Source organism: Coregonus lavaretus, assembly GCF_964263955.1.
Source record: "Coregonus lavaretus genome assembly, chromosome: 13".
NCBI classification, from domain to species: domain Eukaryota; kingdom Metazoa; phylum Chordata; class Actinopteri; order Salmoniformes; family Salmonidae; genus Coregonus; species Coregonus lavaretus.
Genome location: NC_140000.1, coordinates 41,218,591 through 41,239,709, shown reverse-complemented (window position 1 = coordinate 41,239,709; position 21,119 = coordinate 41,218,591). Strand labels below are relative to the sequence as shown.

General features: G+C 44.0%; 1 protein-coding gene across 1 annotated transcript in view; it reads left to right on the top strand.

The window, feature by feature from the left end:
- Positions 1–251: 251 nt before the first annotated feature.
- Positions 252–21,119, top strand: part of LOC311139927 (sulfotransferase 4A1) — a gene marked incomplete at its 5' end in the record, with an annotated part of 29,479 nt that continues 8,611 nt past the window's right edge. The window contains 5 exons of the mRNA XM_084174927.1: positions 252–420; positions 12,780–12,910; positions 14,382–14,462; positions 14,560–14,686; positions 14,958–15,052. Coding sequence (XP_084031053.1) covers positions 252–420; positions 12,780–12,910; positions 14,382–14,462; positions 14,560–14,686; positions 14,958–15,052 — 603 coding nt within the window. The remainder of the gene's footprint in view (positions 421–12,779; positions 12,911–14,381; positions 14,463–14,559; positions 14,687–14,957; positions 15,053–21,119) is intronic.

Genomic DNA, 21,119 nt, shown 5'->3' with positions numbered 1-21,119 from the left:
ACTAGTGAGCACGCGCGTGGCCCGCAACAGCGAACTGGTGCTGATGCTGAGGAGAAGGCGCGCGCATCATATGAGCGCATCGCATTACATCACTTTGCTACGAGGTGATTGGCTGAAGGTCAAGGCGTACTTCGCTCGCGGATATCACGTCCTAGCCAAGCCAAATATCCCGACTCAAGAGGAGACATATTATCGCTATCAAAACAAATTTAGTTATAACCTTTTAATTGATTGTAAATATATTTTCGAGGATGGCAGAGAGCGAAGCAGACACGCCAAGCACCCCGATAGAGTTTGAGAGCAAATACTTCGAGTTTGATGGAGTGCGACTTCCACCCTTCTGCAGAGGAAAGATGGAGGAGATCGCGAACTTCTCCCTCAGAAGTAGCGACATATGGATTGTCACGTATCCCAAGTCAGGTAAACAATATTGACATGTGTTGTTGCTATGCAATACGTTAGTTCAGTACCCTGAGATGCAGCATGCTGTAGGCTTGAGGATGCACGTTCTTAGGTGTAGGTCTATAGTTGCTTTACATTTCTTTCGTCTTATCGTGTCGTGTGTAATAAACGCAAACGTCTCCAGTTGAGTCCTTATGAGTTTATCCTTGCATTGTGTTCAGAGTTGCATCTAAACATTGTGAGATGCACTGGCCTATAAGGAAGGGCGTCAATGTTTACCTCTCTCCAAACATAGCCTGCAGCAGGCTAAATACTGGCTGTATCAGGAACATTCACAAATAGATAACAGTCTGATTTCGTGGCAGTCATGGCAGCTCATTGAAGGACTTTTAATTCTGAGTTATGTGCTGCTGAAATGAATAACTTATCAAATGGGAACCTTCGAGTTGCGTTAAACGCCTGCGCACTTCGCATCCATTCGCTGTTGACATTTGTTTTCGGCGGATACACAGACAATGTATTGTATTGTCAGGCCTCTGGTTAATGTTTACATCCGTCCCTTTCTGTCAGAACCAGCTTGCTTTGCGCAGTGCTGTGCTGCTGCGGACCGGGCTGACGCGCCGTGCTTGCGCGTGACGCACTTGTGTGTTGACAACCTGTGCTGGAGCAGAACTCTCGGCACGGGTGGGTCCTCCTGGTCACGTGACTCGGTGGGCGTAAATATCCATCTTCCCTCAAGTTCATTGTGGGAGTCAAATCTTTCAGAGACATACTGTATATAGCAATTATTCCTTTAATGTCTCTTCCTCTCTGTCCACACAGGATTCCAGCAGTGCCTATATATGCATCTGCACGAGTAAAGTATGATTGCAGGAGTGAGAGGAGAGAAGGAGAGGTGGGAGCAGTATAGGTTGTTGTGCTCTCTAGGCCTGGAAACAGATGCAGGCTGGCAGTCAGTGATCAGTGCTGTTGTTCCCTACAATATTATTACTGTAAGGGAGTGAATGGATAAAATCAGACCTCTCTGAAATGCAAATGGCTGGCCCTCCCTTAAGCTAAATATATTACCTATACCCTCCCTGAATGCTTGAAAAAAAAACAGGTGACCCAAAATAATAATTTAAATGAAGTGGATAGCAGAGAACATGTCTACCGTTTACCCTCACTTCTTGGACAGACCAGAGTTAGATGTGCAGTTTTAGAAATTGCTCTTCTTCTTGTAAGCATTACATGGCAACACAGGAATATTGATAGAGCACAGAGCTGCGGGCCAGAAGGTTTTGGGTTCACAGACCACCGTGGGTGGAAAGATCTCCTTTATAGTAAAAGCAATGCGTGAATCGACCATTGTTTTTGCAGGTCCGAGAAAAAATTGCCTTTTATAAAAATGTCATGCAATTCTTGTCCATTTGTCAGTCTACCCTACCCTAGTAGCTAATCAGCCCGAGGACTATTTCCCTTGGCAGGTCAGTGGTGTATTATATACACTACATGACCAAAAGTATGTGGACACCTGCTTGTCAAACATCTCATTCCAAAATCATGGGCATTAATATGGAGTTGGTCCTCCCTTTGCTGCTATAACAGCTTCCACTCTTCTGGGAAGGCTTTCAACTAGATGTTGGAACATTGCTGAGGGGACTTGCTTCCATTCAGCCACAAGAGCATTAGTTAGGTTGGGCACTGATGTTGGGCGATTAGGCCTGGCTCGCAGTCGGCGTTCCAATTAATCTCAAAGGTGTTTGATGGGGTTGAGGTCAGGGCTCTGTGCAGGCCAGTCAAGTTCTTCCACACCAATCTCGACAAACTATTTCTGTATGGACCTCGCTTTGTTCACAAGGGCATTGTCATGCTGAAACAGGAAAGCGCCTTCCCCAAACTGTTGCCTCAAAGTTGGAAGCACAGACTCGTCTAGAATGTCATTGTATGCTGTAGCATTAAGATTTCACTTCACTGGAACTAAGGGGCCTAGCCCGAACCATGAAAAACTGCCCCAGACCATTATTCCTTCTCCATCAAACTTTACAGTTGGCACTATGCATTCGGGCAGGTATCGTTCTCTTAGCATCCGCCAAACCCAGATTCGTCCGTTGGACTGCCAGATGGTGAAGCATGATTCATCACTCCAGAGAACGCGTTTCCACTCCTCCAGAGTCCAATGGCAGCGAGCTTTACACCACTCCAGCTGACGCTTGGCATTGCGCATGGTGATCTTAAGCTTGTGTGTGGCTGCTCGGCCATGGAAACCCATTTCATGAAGCTCCCGATGAACAGTTCTTGTGCTGACGTTGCTTCCAGAGGCAGTTTGAAACTCAGTAGTGAGTGTTGTAACCGAGGACAGACGATTTGTACGCGCTACGCGCTTCAGCACTCGGCGGTCCTGTTCTGTGAGCTTGTGTGGCATACCACTTCGCGGCTGAGCCGTTGTTGCTCCTAGACATTTCCACTTCACAATAACAGCACTTACAGTTGACCGGGGCAGCTCTAGCAGGTCAGAACATGTTGGAAAGGTGGCATCCTATGACAGGAGCCACATTGAAAGTCACTGAGCTCTTCAGTAAGGCCATTCTACTGCCAATGTTTGTTTATGGAGATTGCATGGCAGTGTGCTCGATTTTATACACATGTCAGCAACAGGTGTGGTTGAAATAGCCAAATCCACTAATTTGAAGGGGTGTCCACATACTTTTGTATATATAGTGTATATAGTGTCCGAGCATGCACTTCGTAGCCTATAGGCTATGGATCATTTGATTGAGACCACACTAAATAGCCTATAGGAGCACTTGATGTTGCCCGCCCAGCAGAGAATCAGAGATGAAGGGCGGCATTGGGCACACATCGATATATAGCCTAATAAGCAACTCATTCTAAAACACAGAAATATTGAAATTTCATCAATTAAAAATTACGTGACCCTACCCTGGACTAGATTTAAAAAAGACTAAACCCTCCCCTTGACTGAAATTGGAAAAGCATGACCCTCCCACATTTTCCTCCAGGTAACCATTATGTAAATGTTGATCCATCCCTAACACGCCATTTACAGGGTTTGTAGAGTGGAACGTCAACTATAGGAAAGTTAAGACTAGACAGAGGCAGCATACAGCAGCAATGTAAAACGTGTCATTATTCTCCAGAAGCAACCACCATCTCAATCAGTTCATGTGACAGAAAGGAATTTATAGACAGGTCAGGCATTACTAATCAATGATGAACATCCAATCCTATCCTTACATACGTCCCCTCCCACTAAGAAACGTCCAAGTTTCTCTAACATAAAATACACTGTATGTAACTATGGGCCTACTTATAATAGAATTCAATACTTGAATAGTATATTGCCGAGATACATTTTATGCAAAACAAAAATCTTGGACACAGTTAACTGAGTCTATCAAATATGCACGTTTTTATTTTCTTCCTATTACAAAATGCCATTGACAGAACATTCCAATGCAAATATGTTTAAAAGCAACATTCAGTCCACCTTTTCACATTCATTCATTATTTCTATTTTCATGTTAACTCCAAAAGTATTTTCTGTTTCTTCAAACCACCGAAGTCCAAGAGGATGTTGTCGCAGTACCATGTGCGGTCCGCATGCACACAGCAGTCCCACGGTCGCTGCTGTATCCCCAAGGCCTCCTTCTGTTCCACTTTCATAGGGTCAAAGTCACTCACACAAACAGTAGCTGGGAAAGTTCTGCCTCTTAGAGTAGGCATCTCCATCCCAATGTGGTAAACAAAGGAGAGCACAGTCCTTCCACGTGCAAGCGCACCTAGCCACGAATCCTCCTCAATCATGTCCATGTTGCAACAGGTTCGGGCCCATCAAAGAGAATGGCGGGAGATGTGCAATTCCCCGATGTCCACAAAGCTTTTGGTGAAAATAAATGTCAGAAACATTTTCCAAGTCCTGGTAAAATATGCAGTTGGTAAAGACATTGTACACAAGTGGACAGTAGGCTTAGGCAGTATACCGTATATATGCCGTATACCGGGGTATTTGGAATTAGCCACTGGGTGGTTTTTCAATACCGTCAATACCATCTAAACTATTTCTTTGAAGTTTTTCAATGAATGTTTATATTTATAGGTACTTTTTAAGTAAATAACTGCAGTCAACTTGTGCAATACGTTAGGAGATAAAGCAGATCACGTTCTTCATTTCACCTGTCACATTATTTTACATTATGAAGCTTATATTTTTTATCATAGTTCCCCAGAATGGTTGAGTCAGTCACGTGTTTGTTTGTAAATAGCACAATGGGTGAAAGTGGGAGCAAGTGAGTCCAGCTGTGTATTGACAGGGGTGGCGTTTTATATTGAAGGTCAACAGTGTTTCTTTGCTTCAACAGAGTGATCAAGGACGTGCAACTATAGTTTTCCTTCACAGAAAATACATTAGTGCAACACATTCAGCAGAAAATAGCTTCATTTTCATCAGATGACAACAGAAGTGCAACGCTATTTGGCTGGCAGCCACACAAGTAAATGAGCTTACATTTACATTTACATTTACGTCATTTAGCAGACACTCTTATCCAGAGCGACTTACAAATTGGTGCATTCACCTTATAGCCAGTGGGATAACCACTTTACAAAGATTATTATTATTTTTTTTATTTTATTTTTTTTGGGGGGGGGGGGGGGGGGGGGGGGGGGTAAGGGAGGGGGGGTAGAAGGATTACTTTATCCTATCCCAGGTATTCCTTAAAGAGGTGGGGTTTCAAATGTCTCCGGAAGGTGGTCAGTGACTCCGCTGTCCTGGCGTCGTGAGGGAGCTTGTTCCACCATTGGGGTGCCAGAGCAGAGCGAACAGTTTTGACTGGGCTGAGCGGGAACTGTGCTTCCGCAGAGGTAGGGGAGCCAGCAGGCCAGAGGTGGATGAACGCAATGCCCTCGTTTGGGTGTAGGGACTGATCAGAGCCTGAAGGTACGGAGGTGCCTTTCCCCTCACAGCTCCGTAGGCAAGCACCATGGTCTTGTAGCAGATGCGAGCTTCAACTGGAAGCCAGTGGAGTGTGCGGAGGAGCGGGGTGACGTGAGAGAACTTGGGAAGGTTGAACATCAGACGGGCTGCGGCATTCTGGATGAGTTGTAGCGGTTTAATGGCACAGGCAGGGAGCCCAGCCAACAGCGAGTTGCAGTAATCCAGACGGGAGATGACAAGTGCCTGGATTAGGACCTGTGCCGCTTCCTGTGTAAGGCAGGGTCGTACTCTCCGAATGTTGTAGAGCATGAACCTACAGGATTGGGTCACCGCCTTGATGTTAGCGGAGAACGACAGGGTGTTGTCCAGGGTCACGCCAAGGCTCTTCGCACTCTGGGAGGAGGACACAACGGAGTTGTCAACCGTGATGGCGAGATCATAGAACGGGCAGTCCTTCCCCGGGAGGAAGAGCAGCTCCGTCTTGCCAAGGTTCAGCTTGAGGTGGTGATCCGTCATCCATACTGATATGTCTGCCAGACATGCAGAGATGCGATTCGCCACCTGGTTATCAGAAGGGGGAAAGGAGAAGATTAGTTGTGTGTCGTCTGCGTAGCAATGAAAGGAGAGGCCATGTGAGGATATGACAGAGCCAAGTGACTTGGTGTATAGCGAGAATAGGAGAGGGCCTAGAACTGAGCCCTGGGGGACACCAGTGGTGAGAGCGCGTGGTGCGGAGACAGCTTCTCGCCACGCCACTTGGTAGGAGCGACCGGTCAGGTAGGACGCAATCCAAGAGTGAGCCGCGCCAGAGATGACCAGCTCGGAGAGGGTGGAGAGGAGGATCTGATGGTTCACAGTATCAAAGGCAGCAGACAGGTCTAGAAGGACAAGAGCAGAGGAGAGAGAGTTAGCTTTAGCAGTGCGGAGAGCCTCCGTGACACAGAGAAGAGCAGTCTCAGTTGAATGACCAGTCTTGAAACCTGACTGGTTTGGATCAAGAAGGTCATTCTGAGAGAGATAGCAAGAGAGTTGGCTAAAGACGGCACGCTCAATAGTTTTGGAGAGAAAAGAAAGAAGGGATACTGGTCTGTAGTTGTTGACATCATAGGGATCGAGTGTTGGTTTTTTGAGAAGGGGTGCAACTCTCGCTCTCTTGAAGACGGAAGGGACATAGCCAGCGGTCAAGGATGAGTTGATCAGCGAGGTGAGGTAAAGGAGAAGGTCACCGGAGATGGTCTGGAGAAGAGAGGAGGGGATAGGGTCAAGCGGGCAGGTTGTTGGGCGGCCGGCCGTCACAAGTCGCAAGATTGTATCTGGAGAGAGAGGGGAGAAAGAAGTCAAAGCATAGGGTAGGGCAGTGTGAGCAGGACCAGCAGTATCATTTGACTTAACAAACGAGGATCGGATGTCGTCAACCTTCTTTTCAAAATGGTTGACGAAGTCATCCACATAGAGGGAGGGGGGGGGGGGGGGGGGGGGGGGGGGAGGATTCAGCAGGGAGGAGAAGGTGGCAAAGAGCTTCCTAGGGTTAGAGGCAGATGCTTGGAATTTAGAGTGGTAGAAAGTGGCCTTAGCAGCAGAAACAGATGAAGAAAATGTAGAGAGGAGGGAGTGAAAAGATGCCAGGTCCGCAGGGAGTCTAGTTTTCCTCCATTTCCGCTCTGCTGCCCGGAGCCCTGTTCTGTGAGCTCGCAATGAGTCATCAAGCTACGGAGCTGGAGGGGAGGACCGAGCCGGCCGGGAGGATAGGGGACATAGAGAGTCAAAGGATGCAGAAAGGGAGGAGAGGAGGGTTGAGGAGGCAGAATCAGGAGATTGGAGGGAGAAGGATTGAGCAGAGGGAAGAGATGATAGGATGGAAGAGGAGAGAGTAGCGGGAGAGAGAGAGCGAAGGTTGCGACGGCGCATTACCATCTGTGTAGGGGCAGAGTGAGTAGTGTTGGAGGAGAGCGAGAGAGAAAAGGATACAAAGTAGTGGTCGGAGACATGGAGGGGAGTTGCAGTGAGATTAGTAGAAGAACAGCATCTAGTAAAGATGAGGTCAAGCGTATTGCCTGCCTTGTGAGTAGGGGGGGATGGTGAGAGGGTGAGGTCAAAAGAGGAGAGGAGTGGAAAGAAGGAGGCAGAGAGAAATGAGTCAAAGGTAGACGTAGGGAGGTTGAAGTCCCCCAGAACTGTGAGGGGTGAGCCATCCTCAGGAAAGGAACTTATCAAGGCTTACAATGGAAAACCAAGGTATTTTTTGCAAAAACAATGCACGGCCATCATTTCTAATGTTTATCATAGACATAATGTAGCCATATACATTTCCTAATGTTTTGCTAAGAGTTTTGCTAAGAGTTGAATTTTACCTGAGAAAAGTACAGAGAAAAGTACAGAGAAAAGTTGCTACACATCAGTCAGCGCACTGTCTGCTGATAGAATGCCCGTTCCTGAATTCTCATCTGAGTGGAGAAGTGCAACTGAAGCACAAAATTAGTCTAATGCCGAGCAGAAATTACAATAAGAAGCATTTTAGATCTGCATTTACAAAACGCAGCAAGATATTACGAGTTGTATCTTTTTTTCCTGCTGTGAAAAATGAAGAATTCTGTGTTAATGCGACCCCTAAATTTAACTTGCTAGTTATCTAAGTAAGTTACTGAATTAATAAGGTGATGGGGCATCATATTGTTTAAGCTTTCTGGCATTTTTAAGTCAAAGCCCTTTGGATGAGTTACAGTGCCCTCCACTATTATTGGCACCCCTGTTTAAGTTGTGGTCGAGGACTTCCAAAAATTCTCCTTTTTTTTTTAACAACATAGAACCCAAATGCAAAAAAAGAGAAAAATCCAACCTTTTATTTAAGTACATTACTTTGGTGGTAAAAAAAAAATGCACACATTTAGAAAAACAAAAACTTGAAATCATGTGTCCCACAATTATTGGCACCCCTAACAATTCCGCTGACATTTTTTATTGATTTTTAAAAAAATATATTTTTCTGTAGTTGCTAAAGTTGGTCAGGGTATCTAGGAACTTTTAATTAGTAATTCATGACTTCCTGTTTCCCTGGGGTATAAATATGACGTGACACAGAGGCCTAATTCTCTTACCCATTTGTCAACATGGCAAAGACAAGAGAACACACCATTCAAGTAAGGCAGATTTGTGTCGACCTTCATAAGTCAGGCAATGGCTACAAGAAAATAGCCACTCGCCTTAACTTGCCCGTATCTACAGTCAGAGGAATCATTAAGAAGTTTAAAACAACTGGAACAGTGACAAACAAGGCTGGAAGAGGTCCCAAGTTTATCTTGCCACAACGCACAGTGAGGAGGATGGTAAGAGAAGTAAAAAAAAGTCCTAAGCTCACTGTCACAGAATTGCATCAAAGAGTGGCATCTTGGGGTCACAAAGTCTCCAAAACAACCATCAGACAACCTACATGCCAACAAGCTGTTTGGGAGGCATGCAAGGAAAAAGCCTTTTCTCACTAACACTCACAAACGTAAACGTCTGGAGTTTGCTAAGCGGCACTGGGACTTCAACTGGGATCGTGTGCTTTGGTCAGATGAGACTAAGATTGAGCTTTTTGGCGACAAACACTCTAAGTGGGTCTGGCGTAAAACAAAAGATGAGTATGCCGAAAAGCACCTCATGCCCATCGTGAAGTATGGTGGAGGATCTGTGATGCTGTGGGCCTGTTTCCCTTCCAAAGGCCCTGGGAACCTTGTTAGGGTGCATGGCATTATGAACGCTTTGAACTACCAGGACATTTTAAATAAAAACCTGATGGCCTCTGCCAGAAAGCTGAAGATGGGTCGTCATTGGGTCTTTCAGCAGGATAATGATCCAAAACATGTGGCAAAATCTACACAAAAATGGTTCAGCAGTCACAAACTCAAGGTCCTCCCATGGCCATCTCAGTCCCCAGACCTCAACCCAATCGAAAACCTGTGGGGCGAGCTAAAGAGGAGAGTGCATAAGAGAGGACCCAGGACACTGGAAGATCTAGAAAGATTGTGCAAAGAAGAATGGTCAAAGATCCCTCTCTCTGTGTTCTCCAATCTTGTGAAATGTTATAGGAGGAGATTAAGTGCTGTCTTGTTGGCAAAAGGGGGTTGTACAAAGTATTAACATCAGGGGTGCCAATAATTGTGGGACACATGATTTCAAGTATTTTTTTTCTAAATGTGTGATTTTTTTTTTACACCAAAGTAATGTACTTAAATAAAAGGTTGGATTTTTCTCTTTTTTTGCATTTGGGTTCTATGTTGTTAAAAAAAAAAGGAGAATTTTTGGAAGTCCTCGACCACATCTTAAACAGGGGTGCCAATAATTGTGGAGGGCACTGTATCTGTACAGCTGCCACTGCTATTTTGATTTCCTTGCGTTTTTTCTTCTCTGTTCTCGGCGTCTGCTCCTCCCCCATCTTCTCTGAGCAGAGCAGGCAGGCCCGTTGCCCTAGCGATTCCAGACAGACACAGCCTGTACACATGCTGCTTCAGAGCAGACAAGCATGCATCAAAACTTTGTTCATTTGCACAATGTCTCTCGTTCACATTCACTTGTAAATGTCCAAACTCACCAAAAATGACATTCGGTATCTCCTACCTATATATGTATAACTTTATGAGCTGGATTCCCTGTCTTTGCAATTTGTTTATTTTTGTTTGTGCTCATTAGCATACTTAGCTAGCAGCCTCCATGGAAATTCGCTTTTACTTGTGCTAATTTTGTTAGAATTCTGGTAACAGATGCCCAATGGTATTTTTTACGTTTTTTTGTGTAAAAAAGTTTAGTTTGTGTACTAAACTAGTAATACTGTAAATCCTGGAATAGAGAGAAGGACAGTATGATGATATGAAAAATCTGGAAACCACCCAACCCAAGTGTCAGCTCGCTTCTGGATTACAATAAACTTGGGATGTGGTTGATTTGGCTTTGTGCTGGTGCTGATGTCGATAACTTCTATTTGTTCTGTGGCTCTGTCTCTGTCATCTGTGCTCAACTGGTCCCTGACTTGTGGCTCAGTCCCCTACAACAAATATGACAACAAACACTCTCTTACTTTCTATTGCCAAAATAGAAGGGCCTTTCAATTACCTAAATATGATTAAACCAGAGGTGGGAAAAAGTACCCAATTGTCATACTTGAGTAAAAGTAAAGATACCTTAATAGAAAATGACTCAAGTAAAAGTGAAAGTCGCCCAGTAAAATTCTACTTGAGTAAAAGTCTAAAAGTATTTGGTTTTAAATATACTTAAGTATCAAAAGTAAATGTAATTGCTAAAATATACTTACAGTGCCTTCGGAAAGTATTCAGACCCCTTGACTTTTTCCACATTTTGTTACGTTACAGCCTTATTCTAAAATTGATTAAATAAAAAACAATCCTCAGCTATCTACACACAATACCCCATAATGACAAAGCGAAAACAGGTTTATAGAAATGTTTGCACATTTATGAAATATAAAATACTTATGTAAACTATCATGGTCCAAACACACCAAGACAGTCGTGAAGAGGGCACGACAAAGCCTATTTCCCCTCAAGAGACTGAAAAGATTTGGCAATGGTCCTCAGATCCTCAAAAAGTTATACAGCTGCACAATTGAGAGCATCCTGACTGGTTGCATCACTGCCTGGTTTGGCTACTGCTCGGCCTCCGACCACAAGGCACAACAGAGGGTAGTGCGTACGGCCCAGTACATCACTGGGGCCAATATTCATGCCATCCAGGACCTCTATACCAGGCGGTGTCAGAGGAAGGCCCTCAAAATTGTCAAAGACTCCCTAGTCATAGACTGTTCTCTCTGCTACCGCACAGCAAGCGGTACTGGAGCGCCAAGTCTAGGTCCAAAAGGCTTCTTAACAGCTTCTACCCCCAAGCCATAAGAATCCTGAACAGCTAATCATGGCTATCCGGACTATTTGCATTGTCAATTTACGGATAGCCAGGGGCACGCGCCAACCCTCAGACATAATTTACAAACGAAGCATGTGTTTAGTGAGTCCGCCAGATCACAGGCAGTAGGGGTGACCAGGGATGTTCTCTTGATAAGTGTGTGAATTAGACCATTTTCCTGTCCTGCTAAGCATTCAAAATGTAAAAAGTACTTTTGGGTGTCAGGGAAAATGTATGGAGTAAAAAGTACATAATTTTCTTTAGGAATATAGTGAAGTAAAAGTATAAAGTAGTCAAAAATATAAATAGTAAGGTAAAGTACAGATACCCAAAAAACTACTTAAGTATACTTTTAAGTATTTTTACTTAAGTACTTTACATTACTGGAATAAGCATAAACAATAATACATCTACAAGGCATGGTAGGGGAGGGAATGGCCGGCAGGGATGTAGCACAGTTGGTAGAGCATGGCGTTTGCAACGCCAGGGTTGTGGGTTCGATTCCCACGGGGGGCTAGTATGAAAAAATAAAAACATTTTCCATACGCACAAAAAGCTTATTTCTCTCATTTTGTGCACAAATGTACATCCCTGTTAGTGAGCATTTCTCCTTTGGCAAGATAATCCATCCACCTGACAGGGGTGGCATATTAAGAAGCTGAGTAAACAGCATGATCATTACACAGGTGCACCTTGTGCTGGGGCCAATAAAAGGCCACTCTAAAATGTGCAGTTCTGTCACACAACACAATGCCACAGATGTCTCAAGTTTTGAGGGAGCGTGCAATTGGCATGCTGACTGCAGGAATGTCCACCAGAGCTTTTGCCAGATAATTTAATGTTAATTTCTCTACCATAAGCTGCCTCCAACGTCGTTTTAGAGAATTTGGCAGTATGTCAAACCTGCCTCACAACCGCAGGATCTGTACACAATTCCTGGAAGCTGAAAATTTCCCAGTTCATCGATGGCCTGCATACTCACCAGACATGTTACCCATTGAGCATGTTTGGGATGCTCTAGATTGACGTGTATGACAGCGTGTTCTAGTTCCCGCCAATATCCAGCAACTTCGCACAGCCATGGAAGAGGAGTGGGACAACATTCCACAGGCCACAATCAACAGCCTGATCAACTCTATGCGAAGATGTGTTGCGCTGCATGAGGCAAATGGTGGTCACACACCAGATACTGACTGGTTTTCTGATCCATGCCCCTACTTTTTTTTTAAAGGTATCTGTGAGCAACAGATGCATATCTTTATTCCCAGTCGAGAAATCCATAGAGTAGGGTCTAATTTATTTATTTCAATTGACAGATTTCCTTATATGAACTGTTACTCACTAACCTTTTGTTCAGTGTAGATCATTTGGGGTGTGATGTTGGTAAATGTTTGCTAAACATAGCAGTATAATGGTGTAGTTTGGGCTGTGACTATTTCCCTCATTGGTGTAATTTTACATTTTGACAAACAACTACCCATTTACACTTTCCTCTTGATTCTCTCTTTCTCCTTTCTACCTTTCTCTCTCCCTCCCCTCCCTCTCCCAGGTACCAGTCTCCTTCAGGAGGTGGTGTATCTGGTGAGTCAGGGGGCGGACCCAGATGAGATTGGTCTGATGAACATTGATGAGCAGCTTCCTGTTCTGGAGTACCCTCAGCCTGGGCTAGAGATCATACAGGTAGGCCTACAGCACAGAGTATTACTACTGTTCTGGAGTACCCTCAGCCTGGCCTAGAGATCATAGAGGTAGGCCTACAGCACTGAGTATTACTACTGTTCTGGAGTACCCTCAGCCTGGCCTAGAGATCATACAGGTAGGGCTACAGCACTGAGTATTACTACTGTTCTGGAGTACCCTCAGTCTGGTCTAGAGTTCATACAGGTAGGCCTACAGCACTGAGTATTACTACTGTTCTGGAGTACCCTCAGTTTGGTATAGAGATCATACAAGCAGGCCTACAGCACTGAGTATTACTACTGTTCTGGATTACCCTCAGCCTGGTCTAGAGATCATACAGGTAGGCCTACAGCACAGAGTATTACTACTGTTCTGGAGTACCCTCAGTCTGGTCTAGAGATCATACAGGTAGGCCTACAGCACAGAGTATTACTACTGTTCTGGAGTACCCTCAGCCTGGCCTAGAGATCATACAGGTAGGCCTACAGCACTGAGTATTACTACTGTTCTGGAGTACCCTCAGCCTGGTCTAGAGTTCATACAGGTAGGCCTACAGCACTGAGTATTACTACTGTTCTGGTGTACCCTCAGTCTGGTCTAGAGATCATACAGGTAGGCCTACAGCACTGAGTATTACTACTGTTCTGGAGTACCCTCAGTCTGGTCTAGAGATCATACAGGTAGGCCTACAGCACAGAGTATTACTACTGTTCTGGAGTACCCTCAGCCTGGCCTAGAGATCATAGAGGTAGGCCTACAGCACTGAGTATTACTACTGTTCTGGAGTACCCTCAGCCTGGCCTAGAGATCATACAGGTAGGGCTACAGCACTGAGTATTACTACTGTTCTGGAGTACCCTCAGTCTGGTCTAGAGATCATACAGGTAGGCCTACAGCACTGAGTATTACTACTGTTCTGGAGTACCCTCAGTCTGGTCTAGAGATCATACAGGTAGGCCTACAGCACAGATTATTACTACTGTTCTGGAGTACCCTCAGCCTGGCCTAGAGATCATACAGGTAGGCCTACAGCACAGAGTATTACTACTGTTCTGGAGTACCCTCAGTCTGGTCTAGAGATCATACAGGTAGGCCTACAGCACTGAGTATTACTACTGTTCTGGAGTGCCCTCAGTCAGGTCTAGAGATCATACAGGTAGGCCTACAGCACTGAGTATTACTACTGTTCTGGAGTACCCTCAGTCTGGTCTAGAGATCATACAGGTAGGCCTACAGCACAGAGTATTACTACTGTTCTGGAGTACCCTCAGTCTGGTCTAGAGATCATACAGGTAGGCCTACAGCACTGAGTATTACTACTTCCTGAATCTGAAATAATTGCTTGTAAAACAGACATGTAAAGGTAACCAAAACACTCAGCCCACCACATGGATTAGGTGTTTTTCTGCTTCTTGTTTTATACCGTCTCTGTTCCCAATGTTGTGATGACGTTTCCTCTATGTTTTCCCAGGAATTGACGTCTCCTCGTCTGATCAAAAGCCACCTGCCCTACCGCTTCCTGCCTACAGCCATGCATAATGGAGAGTCCAAGGTTAGAGTACACTTCAATTAGTTTGTATAATGTTTGTATAATGTTTCCATGTATTCAATCCTAATTGTCCATGTGGTTCTATGTGGTTCTCCTGTAGGTGATCTACATGGCGAGGAACCCTAAAGATCTTGTGGTGTCTTACTACCAGTTCCACCGCTCCCTCAGGACCATGAGCTACCGCGGAACCTTCCAGGAGTTCTGCAGACGCTTCATGAATGACAAGCGTGAGTGTCAGAGTTCAGGGTTCACCCGCCCCAGTGTGCAGGGGGTGTCACTATTCAACATGTGTCCTCTGTCAACACTGGACTACCTTTCTTAATTGGGACTATGAGGAATGGGTAGCTAACAGGGAGAACTGGCAGTATTTAGTCAATAAGTAATTGATCAGGCCAGGTTGCGTGAAGAGGGAAGAGAAAGCCTAGTCACCTGGGGACACTCACTAAACTCTCTCCACCTCTCTCTCTCTCCCCCCTCCTTTTTCTCTCTGTCTCATAGTGGGATATGGTTCCTGGTTTGAGCATGTGCAGGAGTTCTGGGAGCATCGCATGGACTCAAACGTCCTCTTCCTGAAATATGAAGACATGTACAAGGTAAAAAACTGCTATCCCTCCCTTCCTCCCTCTCTCTCTCTCCCTCCATCACCCGTCTATATCTAATATCTACCATAGATCTAACTAACACCAAACCATACCAGAACCTCCACCCTCTATCCTAGAGGTGCCCAAAAATGTGGGTATGGTGCAGCAAGTAGTGAGTTGCAAAATCCCACCATTATACATAAGATAATTCTGGAAGCCTCTAGCAGGCCAAGTTTGGCCCTACTTTGGGTGGTCCTGCTCTATCCTATCCCAAACCAATGTCACTCTAACTTTACCCATACCACCTAACCCCTATGATAATCGTACCACCCTCAGAGCTACGTGGTAACCAGAGTTCCGGTCTATGGAACATAACTGTAACTGTACTCTCACTGGGGCAGAATGAAGGACAAATCAATAGTGTTGTTTGCTGTTGCAAAGGTCCCTTCAAGGCTGCATTGCACAGAAACACACACACACTCACACACACACACACATGCATTCTCTCATGCTCGCATACACACACACACAACACACGCACAGACATACAGCATGTTCTTATTAGGGATCATTTGCAAACATGAATATTTATACAGTATATACACTAGCAAGCCTTCCAAGACGTGATCTTATTCACAATCACTCAAAGTGAATATCACTGTTACAACATATTTACAGCATTGACACTGTTGGGGGCAAGTAGCTCATGAAGCCTACCTTTCTTGGAAAGTAAACAGGTTACAGTTTTCTCAATCGCGTACAAGCATTTGTTTTGGAACAATGTTGTCGATTTCCAAATATAAAGTTCAAAAGAGAGAGAACTCTGTGGCCTTTTGCAAAACAGTAAATGGTTTTCAATATGTAGTTGCCTTCTCAAAGCATAAATACATTAATCAAAACGATATTATACTGTACAAATTTCAGATTGATCAAAAGAACACGACTGCCTACAAAATGATTAACGCAACCATACTTATCTATTGAGTCCAAGCAGACAAAACAGAAAGTTAGTCTGTCTATTACAGTTTTTTTCAATTGTTTAAGCACAATTTTGAAAACAGGGCCCGGTTTGTCAAAACACTACACACAATTAGCACAACCCTACACCAAAGTAGCACAACACTTCAGATCATTTGCAAAATGGAACACTTTTGTCAAAACTATACACAACTTCATAAAAACAATATTTTGTTACCATACGAAACACACACATTTCATATGACTTCAGTCTTTTTGAACCAGTTACACACTGCTGTTGCTAATCTAAAACACTTTTAGCAAGTCTAATTCTCAGTGATTAGAGTACTGTAAATGAAGTACACAGAGAAAGTGCAACTATACAAACACTACACAAGACCAATGCTGCAGACTGAGGAAAATATCATTTATTTCTCTCCATATACCCAAATCAGTCAACATGTCAACATGGAGAATCACAACAAAACATGTCCCAGTTTTCATGCTACTACAGTAGTGTGCATAACACTGTTAGCTCAGCAAACAACAGACAAACGTAAAATACTGTATCCAGTACAGGTTACAATTACAGTAAATAACAACAACAACAAACATAAAAAATAATCTGAAAAAAACTGACAATATTGTACAGAAAATACTACAGTTACAGTTTTTTTTGATTGCTTAAGCACGATTTTCAAAACAGGGCCCGTGTTTTCAAAACACTACACACAATTAGCACAACCACACACCCAATTAGCAAAACACTACAGATCCTTTGCAAAATTAAACACTCTTGTAAAAACTATACACTTCTTTTTAAAAACCACACTTTGTTACCATATGAAACACACACGTTTCACATTACTATACTCTGTTTGCACGAGTTACACTCTGCTGTGATAAACCTAAAACACTTTTAGCACTTCTACTTCCCTATGATTAGAGTAGGCTACTCTCAACAAAGTACAAATATAATGTAAATTCACCAAACACTACACAAGACCAATGTTGCAGACTGAAGAAACTCATTTATTTCTCAACACGCCCAAAATGTTGACATGGAGATTCATAATACTGTAACCAAACGTCACTTTACGTATTGTAAGTTCAAAAAAAAAAAAAAAAAAAAACTAGACATTGTCTCTTCGCCTAGCTGGATCTGGCCAGAGAATTTCATCAACATCGCAGGCAATGTTGTCATTAGCAAGACACCTTGGAAAGAAACGTCTTGAATGACGAATCCATCCTTGCATTGCTGCTACCTCCATCTGGTCACAGGCCTCCTCCATGGCTTGGATGAGGGGTACCTCAGCCTGGAGACGGAGATCATATACCTTCCACCGCCATGCCGAGAAAAACTCTTCTATAGGGTTGAGGAATGGAGAGTATGGTGGAAGATATAGGACGGTGAAATGTGGATGTTGCTGAAACCAGTTCTGAACCAGAGCAGAGCGGTGGAAAGACACATTGTCCCAGACAACAATGTATTGCATATGATCGATTTGATTTGCTGCTGTTATGTTGTGCAATTGGTCCAAGAATGTAAGTATGAGTGCTGTGTTGTAAGGGCCCATATGGGCATGGCGGTGGAGGACCCCATTCTGTGTAATGGCTGCACAGAGTGTTATATTACCCCACGTTGCCCTGGGACATTGACTATAGCCCTGTGGCCAATGATGTTTCTTCCCCTCCTTCGTGTTCTCGTCAGGTTGAACCCAGCCTCATCTACGTAAATGAACTCATGCTGGATCTCCTCTCCATCCATTCGTAAAACTCTCTGAAAAACAGTGTCAGGCAAAATTGTGTAGTTCAGTGTAGATCTAGTATACATATTACAGTACAGTAAAAGATTATGAGACAGTATGCAAGATCACACTGCTAAAGTGAATACATACCTCTGCATAATCATGCCGCAGTCGTTTCACCCTTTCGGAATTGCGCTCGAAAGGCACTCGATAAATTTGCTTCATTTGAATATGTTTTTTTTTTAGGATGCGTGCCAGTGTTGATGTTGAGACCTGATGGATATCGTTGAAAATGGCGTGGTTATTGACAATGTTAGCTTGGAGCTGCTTGAGTGTTATAGCATTGTTGGCCAAAACCATGTTTACTATCTCCCTCTCTTGCTGTTCTGTGAACATAGGAGGCCTTCCCCCTTGTCGTCCCTGACCCTCAATCCTATGTAGAAAAAAAAACAGTATACAATAGTACAGTAATTTCACAGGAAAAGGTAACAGAAGTGCTGATAGTGCATAGAATATAGTACTGTAAGCAGTTACTGAAACCGTGCAGATGTTTTTGATATGATGATATTTTTACAATACCTATTTTCCAGTCGAAATGTTCTCATCACACTTGCCACTGTATATCGGCTTAGATTTGGCTGTACTCGCAGTCCAGCCTCCCTCAGCGTCAGGCCGTGGTTGACAATGTGGTCAACCAGTGTTGCGCGGATCTCATTTGTCAGATTCGGTCCTCTTTGAGCACCTTCTTGTCTTCCTCTTCCTCTTCCTCTTCCTCTTCCTCTTCCTCCCCTTCCTCCTCCTCCTCCTCCTCCTCCTCGTTCTCCTCCTCGTCCTCCTCGTTCTCCTCGTCCTCCTCGTCCTCCTCGTTCTCCTCGTTCTCCTCGTCCTCCTCCTCGTTCTCCTCGTCCTCCTCCTCCTCCTCGTCCTCCTCCTCCTCCTCGTCTTACTCTTTCTCTGACTCTTTCCATTGTGCTTGAAGACCAATGAACTCACCTGCTGCTTTTTATAGTGCTTATACACCTGATTGGTGTGTCTACAATTAAGCAAACGAGTGTTTGCACACCTGATGACTGTGTTGAACCAATTGGTTGGACGGTGTGGTAATTTGACAGTCAGTGCTTTGGTATTGCAAGGACGTGACTTCATGATAGATTTTTGTGTGTAATGTATGTTAAGTGTGTTTAGTGTTTTGCAAATCACTGTGTGTAGAGTTTTGCAACAAGTGTAAGGTTGACAATGTGCTTATAGTTGTGCAAATATGGGCTGATGTTTTGCTTCTTGAGTGTAAGGTTTTGCTAATAGTGTACTACTTTTAATTTTAGTGTGTAAGCAATCCAAAAAAACTGTAACATACTATACATTATCTCTTCGCCTAGCTGGATCTGGCCAGAGAATTTCATCAACATCACAAGTAATATCCTCATTAGCAAGACAACGCGGGAAGAACCGTCTTGAATGTCGAATCCATCCTTGCACAGCTGCGGCGTGGACTTGGTCACAGGCATCCTCCATGGCCTGAATGAGGGGTACCTGAGCCTGGGACTGGAGATCATAAACCTTCCACCGCCATGCAGAGAAAAACTCTTCGATAGGGTTTAGAAACGGAGAGTATGGTGGAAGGTATAGTACTGTCAACTGTGGATGGTGTTGAAACCAGTTCTGGACCAAAGCAGAGCGGTGGAATGACACATTGTCCCAGATGACAGTGTATTGCATCTGGTGCATTTCATTACCTGCTGTGACGATGTGGTGCAATCGGTCCAAAAATGCGAGAATGTGAGGTGTGTTGTAAGGGCCCATTTTGGCATGACGAAGGAGAACCCCATGCTGTGAAATGGCAGCGCAAAGGGTGATGTTACCCCCACGTTGCCCTGGGACATTGATTATAGCCCTGTGGCCAATGATATTTCTGCCTCTCCTTCTTGCTTTTGTGAGGTTGAACCCTGCCTCATCAATATATATGAATTCATGCAGGATTTCATCAGCATCCATCTGCAAAACTCTCTGAAATACAGTGAAAGACAAGATTGTGTAGTTCAGGAAAGGTCTAGTATACAGTCAATGTAAAAATGTCATGTGTGCAGTATGCAACATCACAGTGCTAAAGTGAACAATACAAACCTCCACATACTCATGCCGCAGCCGTTTGACCCTCTCTGAATTCCGCTCAAAAGGCACTCGATAAAGTTGTTTCATTTGAACCTGATGTTTTTTCAGGATGCGTGCCAGTGTTGACTGAGAGACCTGATGGACATTATTGAAAATGGCCTGGTCACCGATAATGTTGGCTTGTAGTTCTCTGAGCCTGATAGCATTATTGGCCAAAACCATGTTTATTATCTCTCTCTCTTGTTCTTGCGTGAATATGGGCCCCCTTCCTCCTTGTCGTTCCCGACCCTCAATCCTATGTAGAGAATAATACATGTAACTTACTGTACAATGTCACAAGAAGGGGTATCACAAGTGCTGATATGGTGCATACAATTAGCGGCTGATTACTGTAACTGTAGACAGATCTTCTTTCACCTGTTTTCCTGTCGAAAAGTCCTTATGACAGATGCCACTGTATATCTGCTAAGATTTGGCTGAACTCTCAGTCCAGCCTCCCTCAGCGTCAATCCGTGGTTCACAACATGGTCCACTAGTGTTGCACGAATGTCATTTGATAAGTTTGGTCCTCTTCTTCTTTGTGCACGTTCTCCTCCTGCTTCAGGTCTTCCTCGACCTCTGGCTCGGCCTCTGCCTCTTCCTCTACCTCCTTCTCCTCCTCTGTGTACTCCTCCTCTCACCCTCACTCTTCTTCTGACTCCTTCCATTTTGGTTGAAGGCAGGTGAACCTACCTGCTGCATTTTTATAGTGCTTAAACCTGATTGGTGTGTCTACAATTTAGCAATCATGTGTTTGTGCACCTGATGGCTGTGTTTAACAGATTGGCTCATAGGTGTGGTAATTTGACAGTCAGTGCTTTGGAATTGCAAGGAAGTGACATCATGATATACTTCTGTGTCTGATGTATACAAGTGTGTTTAGTGTTTTGCAAATCACTGTGTGTAATGTTTTGCCAATAGTGTGAAGCTGACAATGTGCTTACAGTTGTGCAAATATAGCCTTGTGTTTTGCTCCTTGAGTGTAAGGTTTTGCTAATTGTGGGAAAAGTTAAATTTTAGTGTGTAAGCAATCGTAAAAAACTGTAAAAATCCAAGTAGATCAATACATTTTCTTTGCAGTCAATAAATCATGATGATCAAAATTGGGAGTACAACTATCCAAAGGTGAAAAAATGATGGGCTATTACTCTCCTTTTATGCATAGTACACCAAACAATGTCATACACAAATATTATTCCTGATAAAAATAAAAAATAAAAAATAAG